At 32.3% G+C, this 17,505-nt stretch overlaps 4 protein-coding genes across 4 annotated transcripts in view; 2 read left to right on the top strand and 2 right to left on the bottom strand.

Annotated features, from left to right (window-relative positions):
- The first annotated feature begins 1,568 nt into the window (after nucleotides 1–1,568).
- LOC137925963 (uncharacterized) lies at nucleotides 1,569–6,561 on the top strand. Its single transcript, XM_068769466.1, has 6 exons — nucleotides 1,569–1,839; nucleotides 2,984–3,530; nucleotides 4,428–4,617; nucleotides 4,971–5,184; nucleotides 5,627–5,754; nucleotides 6,279–6,561. The coding sequence occupies exons 1-6, from the start codon at nucleotides 1,575–1,577 to the stop codon at nucleotides 6,357–6,359; spliced, it is 1,425 nt and encodes a 474-aa protein (XP_068625567.1). The 5' UTR covers nucleotides 1,569–1,574; the 3' UTR covers nucleotides 6,360–6,561.
- A 1,591-nt stretch (nucleotides 6,562–8,152) lies between these two features.
- Nucleotides 8,153–10,536, bottom strand: LOC137925921 (ADP-ribosylation factor-like protein 3). The gene is made up of 5 exons (XM_068769410.1): nucleotides 10,462–10,536; nucleotides 9,784–10,044; nucleotides 9,376–9,508; nucleotides 8,673–8,776; nucleotides 8,153–8,387 (listed from the first exon to the last, which is right to left on the bottom strand). Exons 1-5 carry the CDS (start codon nucleotides 10,465–10,467, stop codon nucleotides 8,343–8,345), a joined length of 549 nt encoding a protein of 182 aa, XP_068625511.1. The 5' UTR covers nucleotides 10,468–10,536; the 3' UTR covers nucleotides 8,153–8,342.
- Nucleotides 10,537–11,152: 616 nt separating this feature from the next.
- NHP2 (NHP2 ribonucleoprotein) lies at nucleotides 11,153–12,693 on the top strand. The gene is made up of 2 exons (XM_068769411.1): nucleotides 11,153–11,469; nucleotides 11,879–12,693. Exons 1-2 carry the CDS (start codon nucleotides 11,231–11,233, stop codon nucleotides 12,108–12,110), a joined length of 471 nt encoding a protein of 156 aa, XP_068625512.1. The 5' UTR covers nucleotides 11,153–11,230; the 3' UTR covers nucleotides 12,111–12,693.
- A 3,303-nt stretch (nucleotides 12,694–15,996) lies between these two features.
- RhoBTB (Rho-related BTB domain containing) overlaps nucleotides 15,997–17,505 on the bottom strand; it is a 32,088-nt gene continuing 30,579 nt past the window's right edge. Inside the window, exon 20 of the mRNA XM_068769443.1 lies at nucleotides 15,997–16,483. The gene's annotated coding sequence lies outside the window, so the exon portion shown is untranslated. The remainder of the gene's footprint in view (nucleotides 16,484–17,505) is intronic.

Below are 17,505 nucleotides of genomic sequence, written 5' to 3'. Positions count from 1 at the left end.
ATTAATTATTGACTATGTTTAATCATAAACCTCGTTATACGCGAATTTCAGTTAACGCGATTTTTTTTGGAACGTATCCCTCGCGTAAAGCGGGGTATTACTGTATATCATTGTCCAAAACCCAATTAATATTCTCCGAATCCCTGGTATACATATAGCCTACGGCGAAATTCGCTTTTGTTAAAAAAATGATTTAACTATTCGTCGGTAGATAATCCTTCCTGTGAAATAATAATTATTACCTGTACACGTCGAATGATTCTTTTACTTTTCGCCGCAAAAAATAACATATATATTACTTTTTAATACTCGATGTCCAATGAGAACAATTGGATTTTTGATTTTCATTAATGTATGAAGCTATTAGTATTTTGAGCTAATATAAATTTCAAACAAAGCACTCCTAGAGTGAATATTGGATTATAATAAGCTAATCAAGCAGACGAGCAGTGAGAACCAAGACTTGTGATCATAGCCCGCGGGTTCGATTCCTGGAATACAATCTTATTTAATTCACACTATGTGCATTAATTATAAGATTGCATCTGCTCACAAACAAGTTTTTAAAGTATGGGCAGCAGCGTACTCTAAATAACTATATACTGCAACGGCCAAGCGCTGCAATTATTGTTTATTCTTCTATAGACATCTTTGAGGGAACCCTATACCTTTCAGTGGGCATGCATAGGCTGAAATGACGAATGAGTTTGTCTATGGTTTCATTTAGAAATTTAAAATCTCTTTGCGTACGATTCATAACATCACTTGTAGTCGTCGAATTGACTCTATGACTTGTTCTGATATTAAATGCTTCAGACCATACAAAAGAAATTCTGCAGAATTATACTTATAAATATTTTTATTAATAATATGAAATTACATATATTCTACTTTGTATTGCTTATAAAGATCATTTGTATGTCATAAGAAGATTCAAAGTAGAGCCTAATTTTATAGAAACCAAATCAAGTTTAGCACCTTTATAATGGCATCAGTTTAAAATACATTTGCATGCAATGCAATACACAGTTTGGTATAGCCCACGTCGAATAATACGCACTCTGATATATGCAGAGGCAGACAATAACCTCAGTCGATTTTTCAGCGATCACTTTAAAAAATATCCTCTAAAGTTATTTATTAACTTGTAATGGTCGGTAGACATCAGATACAGGTTGTTTCCATCAAATCTTATTAGGAATCCTTAGGGAGACAGGTGTACAGCACTAAACGTTCTACAACTGGAATCACGATGACGTTTACCAACCTGTACTATCATTTACAAAAATATTTCCATTGTATAGTTGACGCGAAACTACACACTAAAAGTATATGGACGGTGAGACAAGGCAAACGTTATATTTAAGAACTGACGACTAGACCAACGTCCTTCAAAAACCTTCCTTGTCTTGTTGCTCATATTACTCAGGAAATGAATAGCATATATACGTTATAATGCAGAATTCGTTTAGCGGTTTTTATTTTATAAACGTTTTTAGTTTATTATATGATAATTTAGAGATTCAACACTGCAAACTTTAATTATTGTGCAATATCTTTACAGATAACTTACAATGGCACGGATCAGTTTACTGTTCGTGCTGCTGTGTCAGATACTTACATTACCGATCCTTGGAGGTCGAAGTGATGATGAGAACCCATTCTTGGACTTGGCGGCGTCCTTCCTTCAGAACATGGGCGACGGCGGCGGTAATAACATGAACGGCATGGCGGCCATCGGTAACTTAGTTGGAACGCTAATGCAAGGTGACAACGCTAAGAACTTAGGTTCTCTGTTCGGACAATCAGACGGTGCCAACCCTGGGGACATTCTATCAGGTGAATTAAGTTTTACTACTTACTACTTATTTACTGCCATCTTCTGGATATATCTCTCTCAACAGGTGTCGCCTTCTTCCTTTTTAGTTTTGCATTAGTGAAATATATTCACATATCCGGCCATGCGGCAAAAACGGGTTGCTTCCGACTTCCACGGACTGAAACCCTGACAGAATTCTTCTATAATTGCAAAATAGCGGAACCAATCAGAGAGAAAAAATCTCCCTTCCTTCTCTTGAATAAAGTTACACCAGAACCTAGCGCAATTTACGACTCGGCCAACCAAACGCGGGCAAAGTTTTTTGTCGACTTTGCCCTCCATGGTATCGAGAGACCGATTTTTGACTGATTCACAAATCCTGGCCCTTCTTAGCCCCCTATGGCGGATTTCACCTTGGTTCCGCTATTAACCATAATACCGTCGTAGAGGATAATTATACCCTACAGATCCATCACCACGATATCTGTGATGAAACTCCACTTAATCATGGAAGGTAGTGAAAGCGGCGCATCTTAATACCGACCCTCCTCTCCCACTGTGACTCCAGCTTCGTTGTGGAAGCAGAAACAGACGCTTCCATATTGGTCTTCACCATTCCTACTCGCCATTTAAGTGGGCTCGTTAAGTTCATTCTGAACAGCCCTCCAGCCCTCCTCCATACTGGGCTGCGTTTACAGAATTCCTCGCCATGATAAGGTGAGAACCAGTTCTAGAGGAATCTCGATAACCATATCACAATGCAATTATGTATGGATTGTAGTTACTATGTCGCATTTTCGCATATCAATATGAAACTTTCCTTTTCCTTATAATATAAATCTCCGTTAATTTACTAAAACATTAAGAGAATGATTCTTTCACTGTTGTTACGTCGCATAAATAAGTTTTGAGTTGCTACCCACCACACTAGACTTATTTAACGAAAATATACTAAGATGTACATAAAGGTTTCTTCTCCTGCATCTTTGAAGTAACTGGGGTACGACCACCCAGCGTCAATTTTTAGTCCGCGGGCCTCCTGTTTCCACGGACTCAATTTCGATAGAGCTGTACCAAGCCTATATTGGCTTGCATCATAACTTCAAACACATCAAATTCAAATGCAGATTTCTTATGTTAATAATTTTTTTTCGCTTATTACAGGTCTGGGCAGTCTCCTGGGAGGCCAAGATGGCAAAATAGACCCGGCGCTAATGGGCTCTATGATATCAATGTTTGCTCAACAAATGGGAGGTGACCAGCCGAAGACACAGAGACAAAAGAGGGAAAGCCAGGAAGGCGAAATGAACTTTGACAGTATACTCGGTCTGGCGTCAGGATTCCTAGGAAATAAGAACACTGCGGGACTCCTGCCTTTAGTCATGAACACACTCAGTTCCTTTTCCGCGCCAGAAACGAACAAACGCGCCGACAGCCACAAAGACCACGCCTCCTTCCTACCCCCATTCCTAGAAAAGGCCCACCTGTATTGGGACCTGTTCATTAACTCGGAACTTGGTAAGACTATTTGGGAGAAATCGGGTTTAAAACGGACCATGAAAGCCTTCACGGCGCCTGACGGCTCGATTAGCTTCGAACTGATGTTCAAGAACTTTGAGAATCATTCGTTCAGAAGGCACTGGATCAAAACCGCTGCGAAATACCTGACTGATATGGTTGTCCACGTCGCTAAACCTGAGGTGTATCAGAGGTAAACATACAATTTATAACTTATATCGTGACCGAATTATTGTTTTTTAAACGCTTTTTTGAGATGTCAACTTTTTATCTATTATAACTAAGAAAGACATTTTTTTTAATTACATAGAAAAATGTAAAAAATATTCTCAAGCAATATTTCATAAAAGTTACACTTTGCAGGTTTGACAACATTGTCATTTCAAAATAACATTTAAAATCCGGTCAAAAGTATGATACACAAACAGAGTTTAAATATCAAAAAGTCTTTTTTCATTACATATCTATAGAAACTTTCCGTCGATCTAAATATATATGGTTGATGAGACAATCTTTAACGCCATCTAACGGAACAGAGTAAATAAAAATTATTTACTGTTGAAAAAATTCATATTCTAAAAAGAATATAAATGATTTATAATTTATTTAACAAAGTTGAGAAATTTTTAAATTAAGGCGAAACAGAAAATAATTCACATTAAGTAATAAAATTACACACATACACTTAACACAACTTATTTTTATTTAAATATTTTTTATTCATTTATACAAATATACTTCAGTAAGGCGTTGCAGTCAAAAAATAATAGATATACTTAGGTGAAATAACAGAATAAACATTGTGTGTATGTTTATCGGTACTCCTTCGATTCAAAAACAAAAAAGTATTTTAAACAATTGATTTTCTTAACAGTTTATGTTTGAGTATCAAAATAGTCTTTTTGTTCAGATTTTTAAGTAGATGTATCTCACAGTAACGCATCAGCGGGTACACCAAGTAATGTTTTAAAATAATATATAGCATATTAAATAATATCCAATTATTACCCAACTTATTATTATATAAAGAAAAGCAATTGTGATGATTCCGATAGATTGTTTTTTTTTTTTATCATTGTTCACATTCCAGGTATCTAATATCAGCGCAGTACATAATCAATAGTTTCCTAGACGCGCAGGGCCTACCCTCAAATACCCACTTCAATATGAAGAAGCCGACAGAGTCCCTCACAGTGTTGATAAACTACGTTTTACACCGGTATATGGATATGGACACGGACGTGTCAGAATACGTAAAACCCGCTGTCGACTATATCAAGGTAATACTAAAAAAGAGATATGTCATACATTTTTCACATTTGACAGATCGGTGTGAATTTCGCGCGTTTGACAGTTCAGTTTGAACTTCGCGCTTTCACGCGGTTCACCCGCTGCATTGTCGTTTAATTTCAGAATTGATGAATGTTTATCACAAAATAAATTCATTTATTTCACAATGAATCAAGAGATAAAATGAATCCCCCTGAAATACGTCGTTCATTTTATTAGTTCATTAAATTTAGGCAGTACAAAGTCTGCAAGGAAAGATAGAAAAATTAAAAAAAAACTCATCTTCATGTGTCACTTACATAGTAATATTCCTTTGCAAAAAATAATGCTTTTCTTATTTCAGCAAACACTAAAAATGGCGCAGTCCACCTCGCAAAATATTGCAAGCCGAGCTGACTACAACGCGGTTGCTGACCGGCTGACTGATACTCTGAACCTGGAGGTCATTGAACCAGTACTAAGAGTTTACCGCGCCTACAAGCACTCGGTCGAAGCACCGCACTGCCAAGAGCATCTCATGTGCCTTGTGAATAGGCACCACGATCAAGGCAAACAAGGTCAGTGTTGTGAAGGATGAGAAAGAGAGGAGTGAAAATAGGAAGGTTTTGTATTCTTATCCCAAAAATAATACGGGAGAAAGAGAGGCCCCGAGAGGTAATCGGCGAAGATTAGTGACTTTTTGTCTCGTTGTCAAATAAAATTTTAGGATTTTAATAATCAAATTCATGAGACACTTATAGAAGAAGAGTAACTATTTTTGTTATATTTTTAAAACTTATAATGACGATCGCTTTGTAAGTGACTTCATTTAATATATTTTTTTCTCGAAATGTAAATCGAAATATATATTAGATTACTTACTACCTGCGCTATCTATTCCTCGATTGCGGCATGACGTTGATTTGTGGGATATTCTGTCTATGTACATTTTTTAAAGTGCCATTAAAAACTTCTATTTATCAGTTATTAACTGTATAACATTTGCGATATTCATTCCAGGTCTCCCCGGTTTCAAAGCTGGACTTACAAAGCTTAGCAGCCTGGCCGCCTCTGCAGCACTTAGCTTCCAGAATGGAAAAGGTTTCTGGGATTTGTACAACGCTATACAAAACGACGTCAATTGTGAGGTTAGTATACCTGAGCGAGTAGACATTTTATATTAAACTTTTTCTTAATTTAATATAACAAATTAATTTTAAAATTTATGATTTGATGATGAATAAACCAAACTAGAGCTATGTTTTCAGTAACGGAACCATTCCGTCTGTTGTGTCGCTAAGCTTCGGAGTTGTGTGTAGACCATATTTCTTTTATTATTATCCGGACACGACCTAATCACAAATATATAATAAATCTATTATTTTTCTGAATATTTTTCATATGTTGTGAATACAGCTAGATATCTCAAATTGAAAAAAAAAATATGTGACTTATGTTAATAATCTAAAGAACAAAAACAAAGTTTCTGTATCTGGCTCTATTAGGCTCCATAGTGTCACTCATTCTTTCGTCAATGTATAAGATTTTAAAACAAACTTTCAAACGACGACGTATTAAATTCTCTAAGTAAATTCAAGAAATTTATTAAATGTTTCTGGAACAATTTTTTTTATTAAATTTAAACGCGTATTTAAAGATTTTCTTTTCTTAGGCAAAATACCCAGCCGACTGCGCTTCATTCCACGAACACGAAATGAAAGTGACTACGGAAGTTTACCACAACGAATTATAATAATTTTGGACAAAAATATTTTTTTCTCGTAATACATACATCAATAATAAATTATTAAAGTTAAGACTTTGTGTTATTTATGACAATACATTTAATTTATTTAGCATTTAGAGTTGTTCCTTTATTATTATGCAAATAGCGTTAATTTATCCTGATAATAATAGTTTAATTATTAATAAATTTTACACAATTTAAGTCGCAAAATATCTTTTCTAGATAGAGTATTTCTTAGATTAATTAGATAATTATTATTGTTTTTCCGTTTGAAAAACTATTTTGTGACTTGATTTTTAGTTAATAAATTTGCTGGAAATGGTGCTAAAAACTTTTTGCGTTTAACACGCGATTTCTTTGAATCACTTTCTCAATTTTCTATTTTCATTATTTTAAAAAAAAACTAGTGTTTCATTAAACAGAATGTATTGTGCGAAATAGTTGTAAATAAAGTATAAGGTGTGAAATAAAAAACTAAGGACGATGAGTTTTATTTGAATAGTTTACCGTTTATGTCCAGTTACAATTTAAATACACATCATGCAGCTCTAATTATCTAAAAATTGCAGGATAAGATGATTTCAACGTAAAATCGTTGAACAGTTATTAATAACATATTTTCTGAAAATATTACTCTTCTGAATTATTAGATAGGTAATTTTCTTATAAAAATAATATCATTTTCGTAAATATAACTAAATTCAGAAATTATAAAATGGAGCAAATGAAAAATCATTCATTATATACATAAAAGAACATAAGGTGATGTTTTGACATTACAATAAAATAACAGCTACACAACTAAAATAACGTTACTGTATAATGAATCAGTTTCGATGAATAATTAGGACATATAAATTGAATCATATTACGCCCAGCTAACGATAAAATAACTATAACTCTAACAAACAATATCTGTAGACAACGGTGTAATATTATATAATAAATTCATTCATGATCAGAGATCAGATGTTTGCATGATTTTGATTACTTTGGGCAATTATGGAGGCGGCCTCAATTGGTTATTAATAGGTAAATTTTATTTAAAAACGATACTGTTTCTGCAGAGACGCGTCAGTCCAATAAAAATATGGTCTAGTCTTACTGGCCCATTCGCGGATTGTTTGCAGAATAAAATTGATTTCTATAACTAACATCAATTTTACGTAAATGCATATCCGATTAAATACATATCCGATCTCTGATCATGACTACTCATGAATAAATTCACGAATTATCCAGTAAATTTTATTTTATTTATTAATCCAAGCAATGACTATTATATGATTTATATTGTTCAATATAAAATATACCAAGACTAGAAAATAAGTGCAATGCATACTAGTAATAGTTTACATTAATGTTTTAAATGTTGTAAGATGACTACAAATATCCTAATTTCCAATTATTAATTCTATACGTGATTTTGAGAAGTTTGTGCCAAATTGTTTTAAAATTACCGCATTTTATATTATGTGTGCACGTTCTACATTCTCTGACAACAGAATAAAAATTAAAAATCTAATTTAACATAACTGTCGACCTGAAAAAACTTAAAACGATTATATTATCTATGAAAGGATATTACAACGTAATCCACTGAAAGTAAAAACTTTTAAGTCCTCGACCAAGGTTTTCCAAGAAGGCTGCAACCTTTAGTAATAAAGATAAACAAACAAGAAGAAAAAGATTGTCGGGCACAACCTTTACCGTTCATATCAAATCTATGTTAAAAGTGAATATCTGTAAAGATGGCATAGATATGATATTAACGGACATGTTATACATACGTACTAATATCACAACTGGCAAATGTCACCTGTCAAATACACAAAACATCAAATATATTAATAATAAGTTAATGTGTACAAATCTACATTATTCTAAAAGCTAAGACTGCTATAATTAAAACAGGTCTTTGGACGGAATATGTCAAAAAATATTATTTTACAGAAATTTCATTACAATCTATCTAAAACATGTCCATTATTATTTTTTGACTGGTATATTCTTACAAACCCACTCCATGCCTTCCTGTAAAATAAAGTAAGTATAAATAATAAATATCATTAAGTAAATACAGTTATATTAAATTTCAAACATTTCTGTACGTTTTAAAATACTCATAATACAGGGTAATTAGCTATAGGTATATAAGCATTAGAGGTGTGAATGTATTCCTGATTTGCAGTCAATTAATCAATGATACACTCACCAGAAAAATTTTTTTTCAGAAATAATAATATAATGATAATATAGTAAAATTAAAATCACAACAAACTGCATTGTACATAACAAAAAAATTATGTATATCAATACCTTAACTCCAGTACCATCTGTAGCTACACATGCCTGTATTTGCCAAGTACGGTCTCTGATTAAATGTAGGCCAAGATGTTGAGCCACTTCACTAGCTGGTAATGCTGAAATTAGTGACATAATTAGTGGAAATTACTAGTGGCAATGTCTTATTCATATTAAAAGTATTTGCTTATGTTAGTATTAAATAATCCTAATAAACTGCATGCAGCTGACAATCCCACAGGCCATGCACCAGCTGAAGAAAAAACAAATTTTGGACATTAATCACACCAACTACATAGAGATATCCCCAATAGGAAATGTAGTCTCACCATCCACTATCTTCCAACACATCTGCTCATATACTGTTAACTGATGACATGATACAGAGGAAGATCAATAGTGGCATTAATAAAAGAGGAGATCTGCAGAAGAACCAAAGTCAAAAGTTCTAAATTGGCCTCCATGAGCCAGTAAACAAGGCATGGATAAGCTACCCACTAGGTGCATGAATTTAAAGTCATGGGAGATCGCTGGATGCAGGCTGGGAAGACCAGTCATTATGGTGATCTTTGTGGGGGTCCTATGTCTTACAGTAGGCATCTATCGGCTGGCATAATGATAATGATGACATATCTTTTTAATCTTTAATTTTAGGACATACTAGTTCCCTTATGATGTATTCTTTCACTGTCACACTGGAAATGAGTTTCTATTGTACCTGTTACAAGATCCTGTTTATTAGCATACACCAACAAGGGTACTCCCCGTAGTTTTTCATCTTGCAAAAGTTCAGCCAACTCCAGACTTGTCTCTTCCAGCCGCTGGTGATCAGAACAGTCTACTACATATATCTGCAACAAGGAAATAAGTAAATACAATAGAATTCCTTACATTTTAAAATCATCATTTTAGCTGTAGAAAAAAACAAGTCCACTTAATCCAAGCCATTCAAAGAAGATTCCAACCAATGTGGTAACTAAACCTTCCTTCAAAAGCGACTTTCAGGTCAAGTTTTAGAGATTTGGTTTGGGCTCTTGCAAAGCTCAGCAATCACAAGATTGGTAAAACTTAAAAACCATCTCCAAGGCAAACATTCAATAAGTAAATAATGTTCAAGCATACATACCAATATATCCGTATTTTCAAAGTAATTCCTCCAATATGGTCTAATTTTTCTTTGCCCTCCTATATCCCACACATTTAGTTTGAAACCGTTAGATAAAACAGATTTTATATTAAAACCTGCAGTAGGGGTAACATGTGACACATCTTCTGATGCCAACTGTTTCAAGAGTGTTGTTTTACCCGCATTATCAAGTCCAAGTAGTAACAGACGCAATTCCTTATCAGGATTAGAACGCAACTTCCTTAATATACTTAGTAGACCCTGAAATATATATAAAACATGTCTATAATTACTTGATGAAATTATTCAAAAAAATAATGGTAACTTAGGATTAGGTTTTTAAATTATCAACTTCATTTGAATTATATATGCTTCGTGATTGGGCACTCCAACAAACCACGACTCAATTAGTAGCTGTTATTGTGATAGCTTCTAAAATTAACATTACTATCACTTTATAAACCATAGGCACCAGAAGCTGCGGATTAAACACATCGCTTTTATTATCAATAAGTTAAAATCTACCTGTTACAAGTTGGAATAGCGTGAAGTATGCCATCCTGATCTAGGAATGTGGAAACAAAGGAAATCCAAAGGTGACTTTTCTCTGAGCATTTTGGATCAGTCATACTCTAAGCTTTACTTAATTGGGTGAAATTATATACATAACGTACTAACCATCATTAATATGAATTAAAGACGATTATTCTTTGCACTAAATAATATTCAGCATAGTCGAAACGATACCTGAACTATAATTCCTTGAGATATGTAAAACATGTTTACATGCTCGTTGCTATGGCTACAATGTCATATTGACAATTTTCATAATCGATTGCATGCACAAATATTTTAAATGGAATTTTGATTTATAAATTATAGTATAATAAGCAAGACTTATTTCTAGATCTAAAGCTTTGTTTTTCATCAGTGAAAAACCCTTATTTATTACGCCGTCTATTAGTTATTGAAGTCATAACACGAATAATACATGTTAATGTATGATAAATCTTGCGGTGCAAATAACCTAAAATATGTCCTTCGTTTCGTTTTAAATAGTTCTGAGATATGAACTTACTCTTACGTAATTTCAATTATAAGAAGTTAAAATAATGTTATTTAAAATAAAATAACATTTTTTTAACTTATAAGTAATGAGCAGGGAAATTTATAATTTAATATCATTAATTTATTTTTCCGACGTTTTATAGAAATTAACTCTTTAAGTATAATTAGCAATTAATAAAGAGTATTAATTGTACGTAATATATATTGATAATATATATTTAAATAAGTTTTGACATAATGATATAGGCTGAATGACCAATACCTTTGCCGTATCAAGCTTGACTTTGAAAGCTGGTTTATTATAAAATAAATTAATGTGGAACCGTGTGAGCGCACGTGGGTAAATATTGTTTACTGAAATTTAATATAAAATTACACTATGGGTAAAGTGAAGCAAGAACCTGTCGACAGCGAAGAACAAGCCGATGTGTCTATGAAGACAGAACCACAAAGTTATGACGATAAAGTTGAGCATTGTAGCATTATAGCAAAGCCAATGGCAACGAAAAAACTTAGCAAGAAAATATACAAACTTATAAAGAAAACAAGCAGTCATAAGAATTATATTAGAAATGGCCTCAAAATTGTTCAGAAACAACTAAGATTGGGTGAAAAAGGGTTAGTTTACATTCAAATACTTTCTTAGGTTAGATTTTGATATGGTGGGATCCGTGGTATTATTTTCATTCATAATATTTCTTTATTCAATTGATATGTATTTCGGACATACCTCGAACAATTGCTTGTCTGAAGTGGCACTAGGCTGGGCACATCCACATCACTTGTGCAACAGTTGGTCGTAGGCTCCGTTCTCGAGCCATGATCATAAGCTCTTAGACTCGGCGTGGTTAGGCTCCCCTCCACTTAGTGGAACCATCCACTCGGACTGACAACATTGCCATGGTCCAAAAGATTAGTCATCATGGAGATCTTTGGGGAGGTCTGTCTTGCAGTGGTCTATGGACATTATGATAGTAATGATAATATTTCTTTGAGAATGAATTAACATAAAATTGGTCTGTTTCAGAATAGTTGTGTTTGCTGGTGATATTTCACCAATAGAAATTATGTGCCACCTGCCTGCAGTATGTGAAGAGAAGGAGGTTCCTTACTGTTACACACCCAGCCGAAAGGATATTGGTTCAGCCATGGGAACAATGAGAGGTTGTATAATGGTTTTGATAAAAGAACATGAGGATTACAAAGATTTGTTTGATGAAATTAGAGGAGAAATCAAGTTGTTAGGGCATCCTCTATAAGATGTATTTTTAGCTTAAGAATTTATTATTAATAATAATAGCATATAATTTAAATAAGGAATGAACATTCTTAAAACATGCCATTTGATGATTAACGAACTCATGGTGTAGCTATAGAGAAGAATTTACAGTAATACTTTTGGGCCCTACTATAAACTCACACATAAAATGTGACTTGGCTTATAACCATTCTATGATCAAAAAAACACATATATTTTTAAACAGTGTTGTTTTAAATTTTTGTTTTCATTAAAATATCTTTAGTTTGCTTTTATATAACAATGTTTCTTTGAAATGCAATAAATTACTAAAACTGATATAATTTTAATTTCTGTAAATAGTGGAAATAAATAAAATTTAGTAGGAGCTGAATAGTTCTAATTTGCTTATGGGAAGTTATATAATCAAGTCACATCATTAAAAAGAAACTGTTATTTTTGTTGCTGTATACCATAGAACTGATTTGGTACTTTAATATTTAAAACTTCCTGTCCTGGTATCTTGTATATTTACTTGACATTTTTTTGTATTTTGTCAACTTATTGTAATAGGAAGTGTTACAAGTACTATGTACAGACCAATAAATATTCCACTTTTAAGATTGCATTTTAATTTTTTACACCTTGTTTAAAATGAAAATATTTTATGGAGACTGACTGGAACTGTTCATATATTTATTTCTTTTTTATACTTTTTACATTGACATTTTGTGTCAAGATGCAGTTTTCCATTCGTTCTGTAAGTCTATTGTTACATATTATTTTACTGTTACCTAGTTTTGTAATGTTATAATTAAATAACCACTATCATATTCATTCATTTAATCCATTTAAACAATTCATACACTCGCCAACAATAGTTTTTTTTTAATATACATACCATCATTCAATCAATGAAAATATGAGGATACATATTTTTTAATTAAAATGGATAAGTTGAAATAGATGGCAATAAAACAATTCATTCAGTACACATACATTTATTACAGTTATTAAAATCTATGGGTATGTAAAAAATGGCAGATTGTCATAACAGACAGTGAAGATTGGCAAAATACATTAGGTACATTAAATAATGCACTAGATTACTAAGACGTCTAAGCTAAAAAAACTAGATTTTCTCTCTAGAATAGATTTCAGTTATATCTATCCATGTGCTTTTAATGTATTCTACTGTAGGAGTACTATAATTAATATTTTGTGGGGTGAGTTTATGAAACAGCCTGAAATCTATTCTAGTAACAGTATTACGAACTAGTAATTGAAGCAATTTGTTTAAGATAAACCCTGCTTTCAGTGCATTATTATGAGCAGAGATTGATTATTTGATGCATATTTACTTAAAGTTGAAGTGTAGTCTTTATTAGTACAGCAAAAACTCCCGAGCAAGGATGTGCACGTGAGATGGTTGAATACACCTGCTAGTGCAAAAATACTTAGACAATATGTTGCTTATTTCATATTTAAAAAGCATGTATGGTATTTTTGAAAGATAAACAAAAAAACTAAATTTATTTTCTAAAAAAAAATTTTGTTTTTGCCATTTTTTCTCCACAGACAGTGATTTATCTGTAACTAACTTGTTAGAGTTGCTTCTATATTTTTACCAAAAAATTAATTAATGTAAAAAGCATCAAATATACAATCTCTGGCTATGAGATCATATTTTTTTTTACTCAATAAAATGCAGTAAGAAAATACAGATTCTTTCTTGGACGACAAGTGATTTGTGAATGCTAATGATGTGTGTATAGTAAGAGATATTGATATTTGTACTTGAAAAGTTCTTAGACGGCACATAACACTAATACTTCAGCAAAAACTGACAGCTTACTGCGTTCACTCTAAAATCCATCATAAATTTATCAAACAATTCCAGTTGCCCATATTTTTCCATGACCTTAATAAAACTATATTTCATAAATAGACAGAACTACGAAATAATACTGATATTTTAAAAACATGCAGGTAAGCTAAAAATTATTTAAAGCAAAGTTGAAAAGATGAAGGTATAACACAATAATGATCTGGTATTCCGAAATAAAAATGTGCATAGTGTAATATTACATGACTATGACACATACAATTATGTTGTATATTATATGAAAAAGTATACATCTTTAACTTTATCTTGCAAATTAAATGTTTGGCTCATATTTATAAGTGAAAATTTAATGTATAGGCAGATTTCAAAAGAATTCACCAATTTATAATAAAAAATCAAAAAGTTGAAACAAGTTTTTTAACATATAGCTTGAGGAATTACACAAAGTATAATTTGTTCTACTTCTATGAAACAAATATTCTCGAACAGGCTTTGCTAAGCACTTTCGAAAAGTTAAGACATTAATATAACTTACATTTAAATATTTATTTACATATAAATATATATATGACTATAGACTAATTCCAGGTTCGAAATGTTGATCTATCGAGAAGAACCTGGCAAGAAACTCGATAGTCACTTTTAACACCAATCATACAATTTTTTCTTGTTATAAATTTGTCATTCATATGAATTATCATGATACTTAACCTACGCATTTTTATCTCCTACATAATCTTAAATACAATAATATTAACGAAATTTGCAAACTAAATAATACACGGCAGAGTCAATTATCATCCATTTCCTTCACAATTTTTAAGACATTTGTTTTATTAACATACAACAAAATCCATTATCTGTGTGTATGTTGTTATTCCAGAACTAAAACAGTAAATTTTTTCCCAGACTACTTACTTTAAGACTTTATTCAATGCGTTTTGGGCAATATTACTTGGATCTCGAATATCATTTTAAATCATAATTGAATAATATACACTTAAAATTTAACCACACCAAGAATTAAAAGTCAAAGTTACTTTTTAGGTACCCCTGTTCGTTAGCCGGGCGCAAGCAAAAAATGGTAAAACAGTGTGTAATTCCATGTAATTTAGCTCATAAAGATGTTTATTTGTGTAGCACGCGATTCATTTTCTTAATTAATTCAAAACGTAGTGCTATGTACTTTTTCTAGTCTAATTTTTTGGAAAAAAATTTAACAATCTTTAGTTTTTTCGAATGAAAAGTATTACATAGACAGATGTCAACATGCGATCAGATTCGTTGGGATTAATATTATAGAGTTGGAACTTAATATTACAGAACTCAAAAGAGTTCTATAAAAAATAGGATTAGGAGATCGCCAAGCACTTAGATCTTTGTAACCCGAGAGTGACAATTTGCGACTAGATCGATTAAAATTATTGATTCATAAATTATTAATAAATACAAAAAGATAACACTTTTTACCAAAAGCTCCCGCCATTTCTTAACCTAAAAGCATATCAAGCTGTCAACTCATCACAGTTCCAAACTATCACAGACCCATATCGAAACTATTATTTTGTGTCAAATAAGCATTAAATACTAACTATTACTGCTCTAAGCGATAATAATATATCGTAGAAATAAATGTTTTTACAACATTTTTGAGACGTTGCAAATATATCGGTTTAAATATTATCTATGTACATTTTTCAAACTGAAAATTTGTCTTGTAATTAAATTAAAACCTTTTAAATGACTAATTAAAAGTGATTTTAACAATTTTATGAATTATTTAAAACATAAATAATTTATAAATGTTATTTATTTATCTATTGACTTCATAGACCTTGTTACATATGTTTATCCAGAAGTAATAATTTAAATAGTACAAAAATAATACAATAGGTAGCTACATTTACAATAAATAGTCTTATATATCTATAATACAATTAGCAGCTTACAAACTAAAATACAAATACCCGAGCTATGTTCTAAAGTGAATACGTGACGTACAAAAATATGAGATGTGTGTGTTTTAATAAAATAATTCCTTAAGACAACTCGTTACCAGCCTATAAATTTGTGTATAGTAATATGGACATGTCTAAAATATGTTTCAAGAAAATTTTTGGAAGTACACTGCAGTAAGAAACAAAGATTACTTCACTACATATTTGGATTTAATTTTATGCAGTAGTATTTAAGTTTATGCTATTGCTGAATTTTATTTTGTGATATTTAAATAATAAAAAAGGCCGATTGGTTATAGAACGGTGATAACGGTGTGCAGTGTATGTGGGGTTTGTCTTATTGTGCAGTGTGAGGTGGGGATTGTCTTATTGTCGTCAGGCCATCCGGAAAGTCGAATATGTGTCTCGGCTTCTGGACGGTGCGGCATTTAACTGTAGTTAGCGGCACCTACACTTTATATGATAGATAGAGGCGATTAAAAATGGTTTTGAAGAAAATTAATTTCGATCCTTCATTTCCGGCACCATCGTCCTATGAAGTTGGCTGCGGTCTAGAGGCGTTTATTTATCCGGCCGGTAGTAACACCAGACCTGTAAATACATGCGTCGTCTGTAAATAAGGTTAGATCTACACTGTTTTTCCAAATCCATTAAGAGATTAATGTGCCGATAGAATAGAAGAATAGAACAGATGTCGGTTGAGGTTTGGAAGGTTTCAAGATATTCGAGTATAAGCTATCAATGATATACTTCGCCTGACGGGATGTACAAGAATAGGCTACCAGTGGCATAATCCTCCCGATGGAACATTCAAGTGTAGGCTACAGGTGGTACACAGCGCGCAATTATATATTTGCATGTGGGCTTAAAAGTGGAACATGACGCGATGGATATATAAATATAGTACTCTATTGGGACCCACTAGGTAGACCTGCGTTATAGTCAAGGTCGCGTGAAGTAGCAAGGCAAAAGGCAAAAAAGGTAAATGTCCCATATTTTAAGTTTCTTGTCTACACCGACATCAACGTGTTTAGATAAGGATTTGAAAATTCTATAGGTCGATATGTGTGAATATTGTAGTCATGTCCATTTAAATAAAAATCTAAATTGTATGCAATAACGGAGTAGTGTTACGTTTTGTGACTTTCATAATAATCTTTCGTGAATTATTGTTATTAATAAAATTAATGTTATTTATTACTAAATTAACCTAAACTTCCAACTTACGATTCTCATTCGATTATCTGCAATAACATATAGCAGATTCACTCGATTCTACGTTACATAGATTATGCAATAGGGTTTACAATAGACAATTGTCAATACTTCACTTGATAGTTTAGACACAAAGACAGTTTTAGCCAGTTTTTTTTTAAATAACCAAAACGCGGCCATATCGAGATCTGGCGAAAAACCACCTATCAGAGTTTAATCGAACATTTCCAGAGACAAAAATTCTAAGAACGCGTGACTTCAAAATTTGCCCTAACTTTAAGAACCAGTCTCCGACAGCTTATAGATAATACTCAGCAGGTGTGTAAACAGCGTTTCCCAACCTTTTAATGCTAAAAATAGCTTTTTTAAACTATGTACATCTGATAGTCTTTGAGAAG

The sequence above is a fragment of the Battus philenor genome, unplaced genomic scaffold (genome assembly GCF_028537555.1).
Source record: "Battus philenor isolate CCGP_79_NKW_IND1 unplaced genomic scaffold, ilBatPhil1.0.hap1 SCAF_28, whole genome shotgun sequence".
NCBI lineage: Eukaryota > Metazoa > Arthropoda > Insecta > Lepidoptera > Papilionidae > Battus > Battus philenor.
The sequence above is the reverse complement of the archived record's forward strand: the minus strand, read 5'-3'. Positions and strand labels throughout refer to the sequence as shown.

Bases quoted from the DNA above. Each gene is read 5' to 3' on its own strand.
- LOC137925963 (XM_068769466.1), top strand. From the start codon at position 1,575: ATGGCACGGATCAGTTTACTGTTCGTGCTGCTGTGTCAGATACTTACA. The intron at 1,840-2,983 runs GTGAATTAAGTT...CGCTTATTACAG, and splicing joins CCCTGGGGACATTCTATCAG to GTCTGGGCAGTCTCCTGGGA. The intron at 5,185-5,626 runs GTCAGTGTTGTG...TATTCATTCCAG, and splicing joins CCACGATCAAGGCAAACAAG to GTCTCCCCGGTTTCAAAGCT.
- LOC137925921 (XM_068769410.1), bottom strand. The intron at 9,509-9,783 runs GTATGTATGCTT...TCCTTGTTGCAG, and splicing joins TTGAAAATACGGATATATTG to ATATATGTAGTAGACTGTTC. The intron at 8,777-9,375 runs GTACAATAGAAA...CACTAATTTCAG, and splicing joins TAAACAGGATCTTGTAACAG to CATTACCAGCTAGTGAAGTG.
- NHP2 (XM_068769411.1), top strand. From the start codon at position 11,231: ATGGGTAAAGTGAAGCAAGAACCTGTCGACAGCGAAGAACAAGCCGAT. The intron at 11,470-11,878 runs GTTAGTTTACAT...GGTCTGTTTCAG, and splicing joins CTAAGATTGGGTGAAAAAGG to AATAGTTGTGTTTGCTGGTG.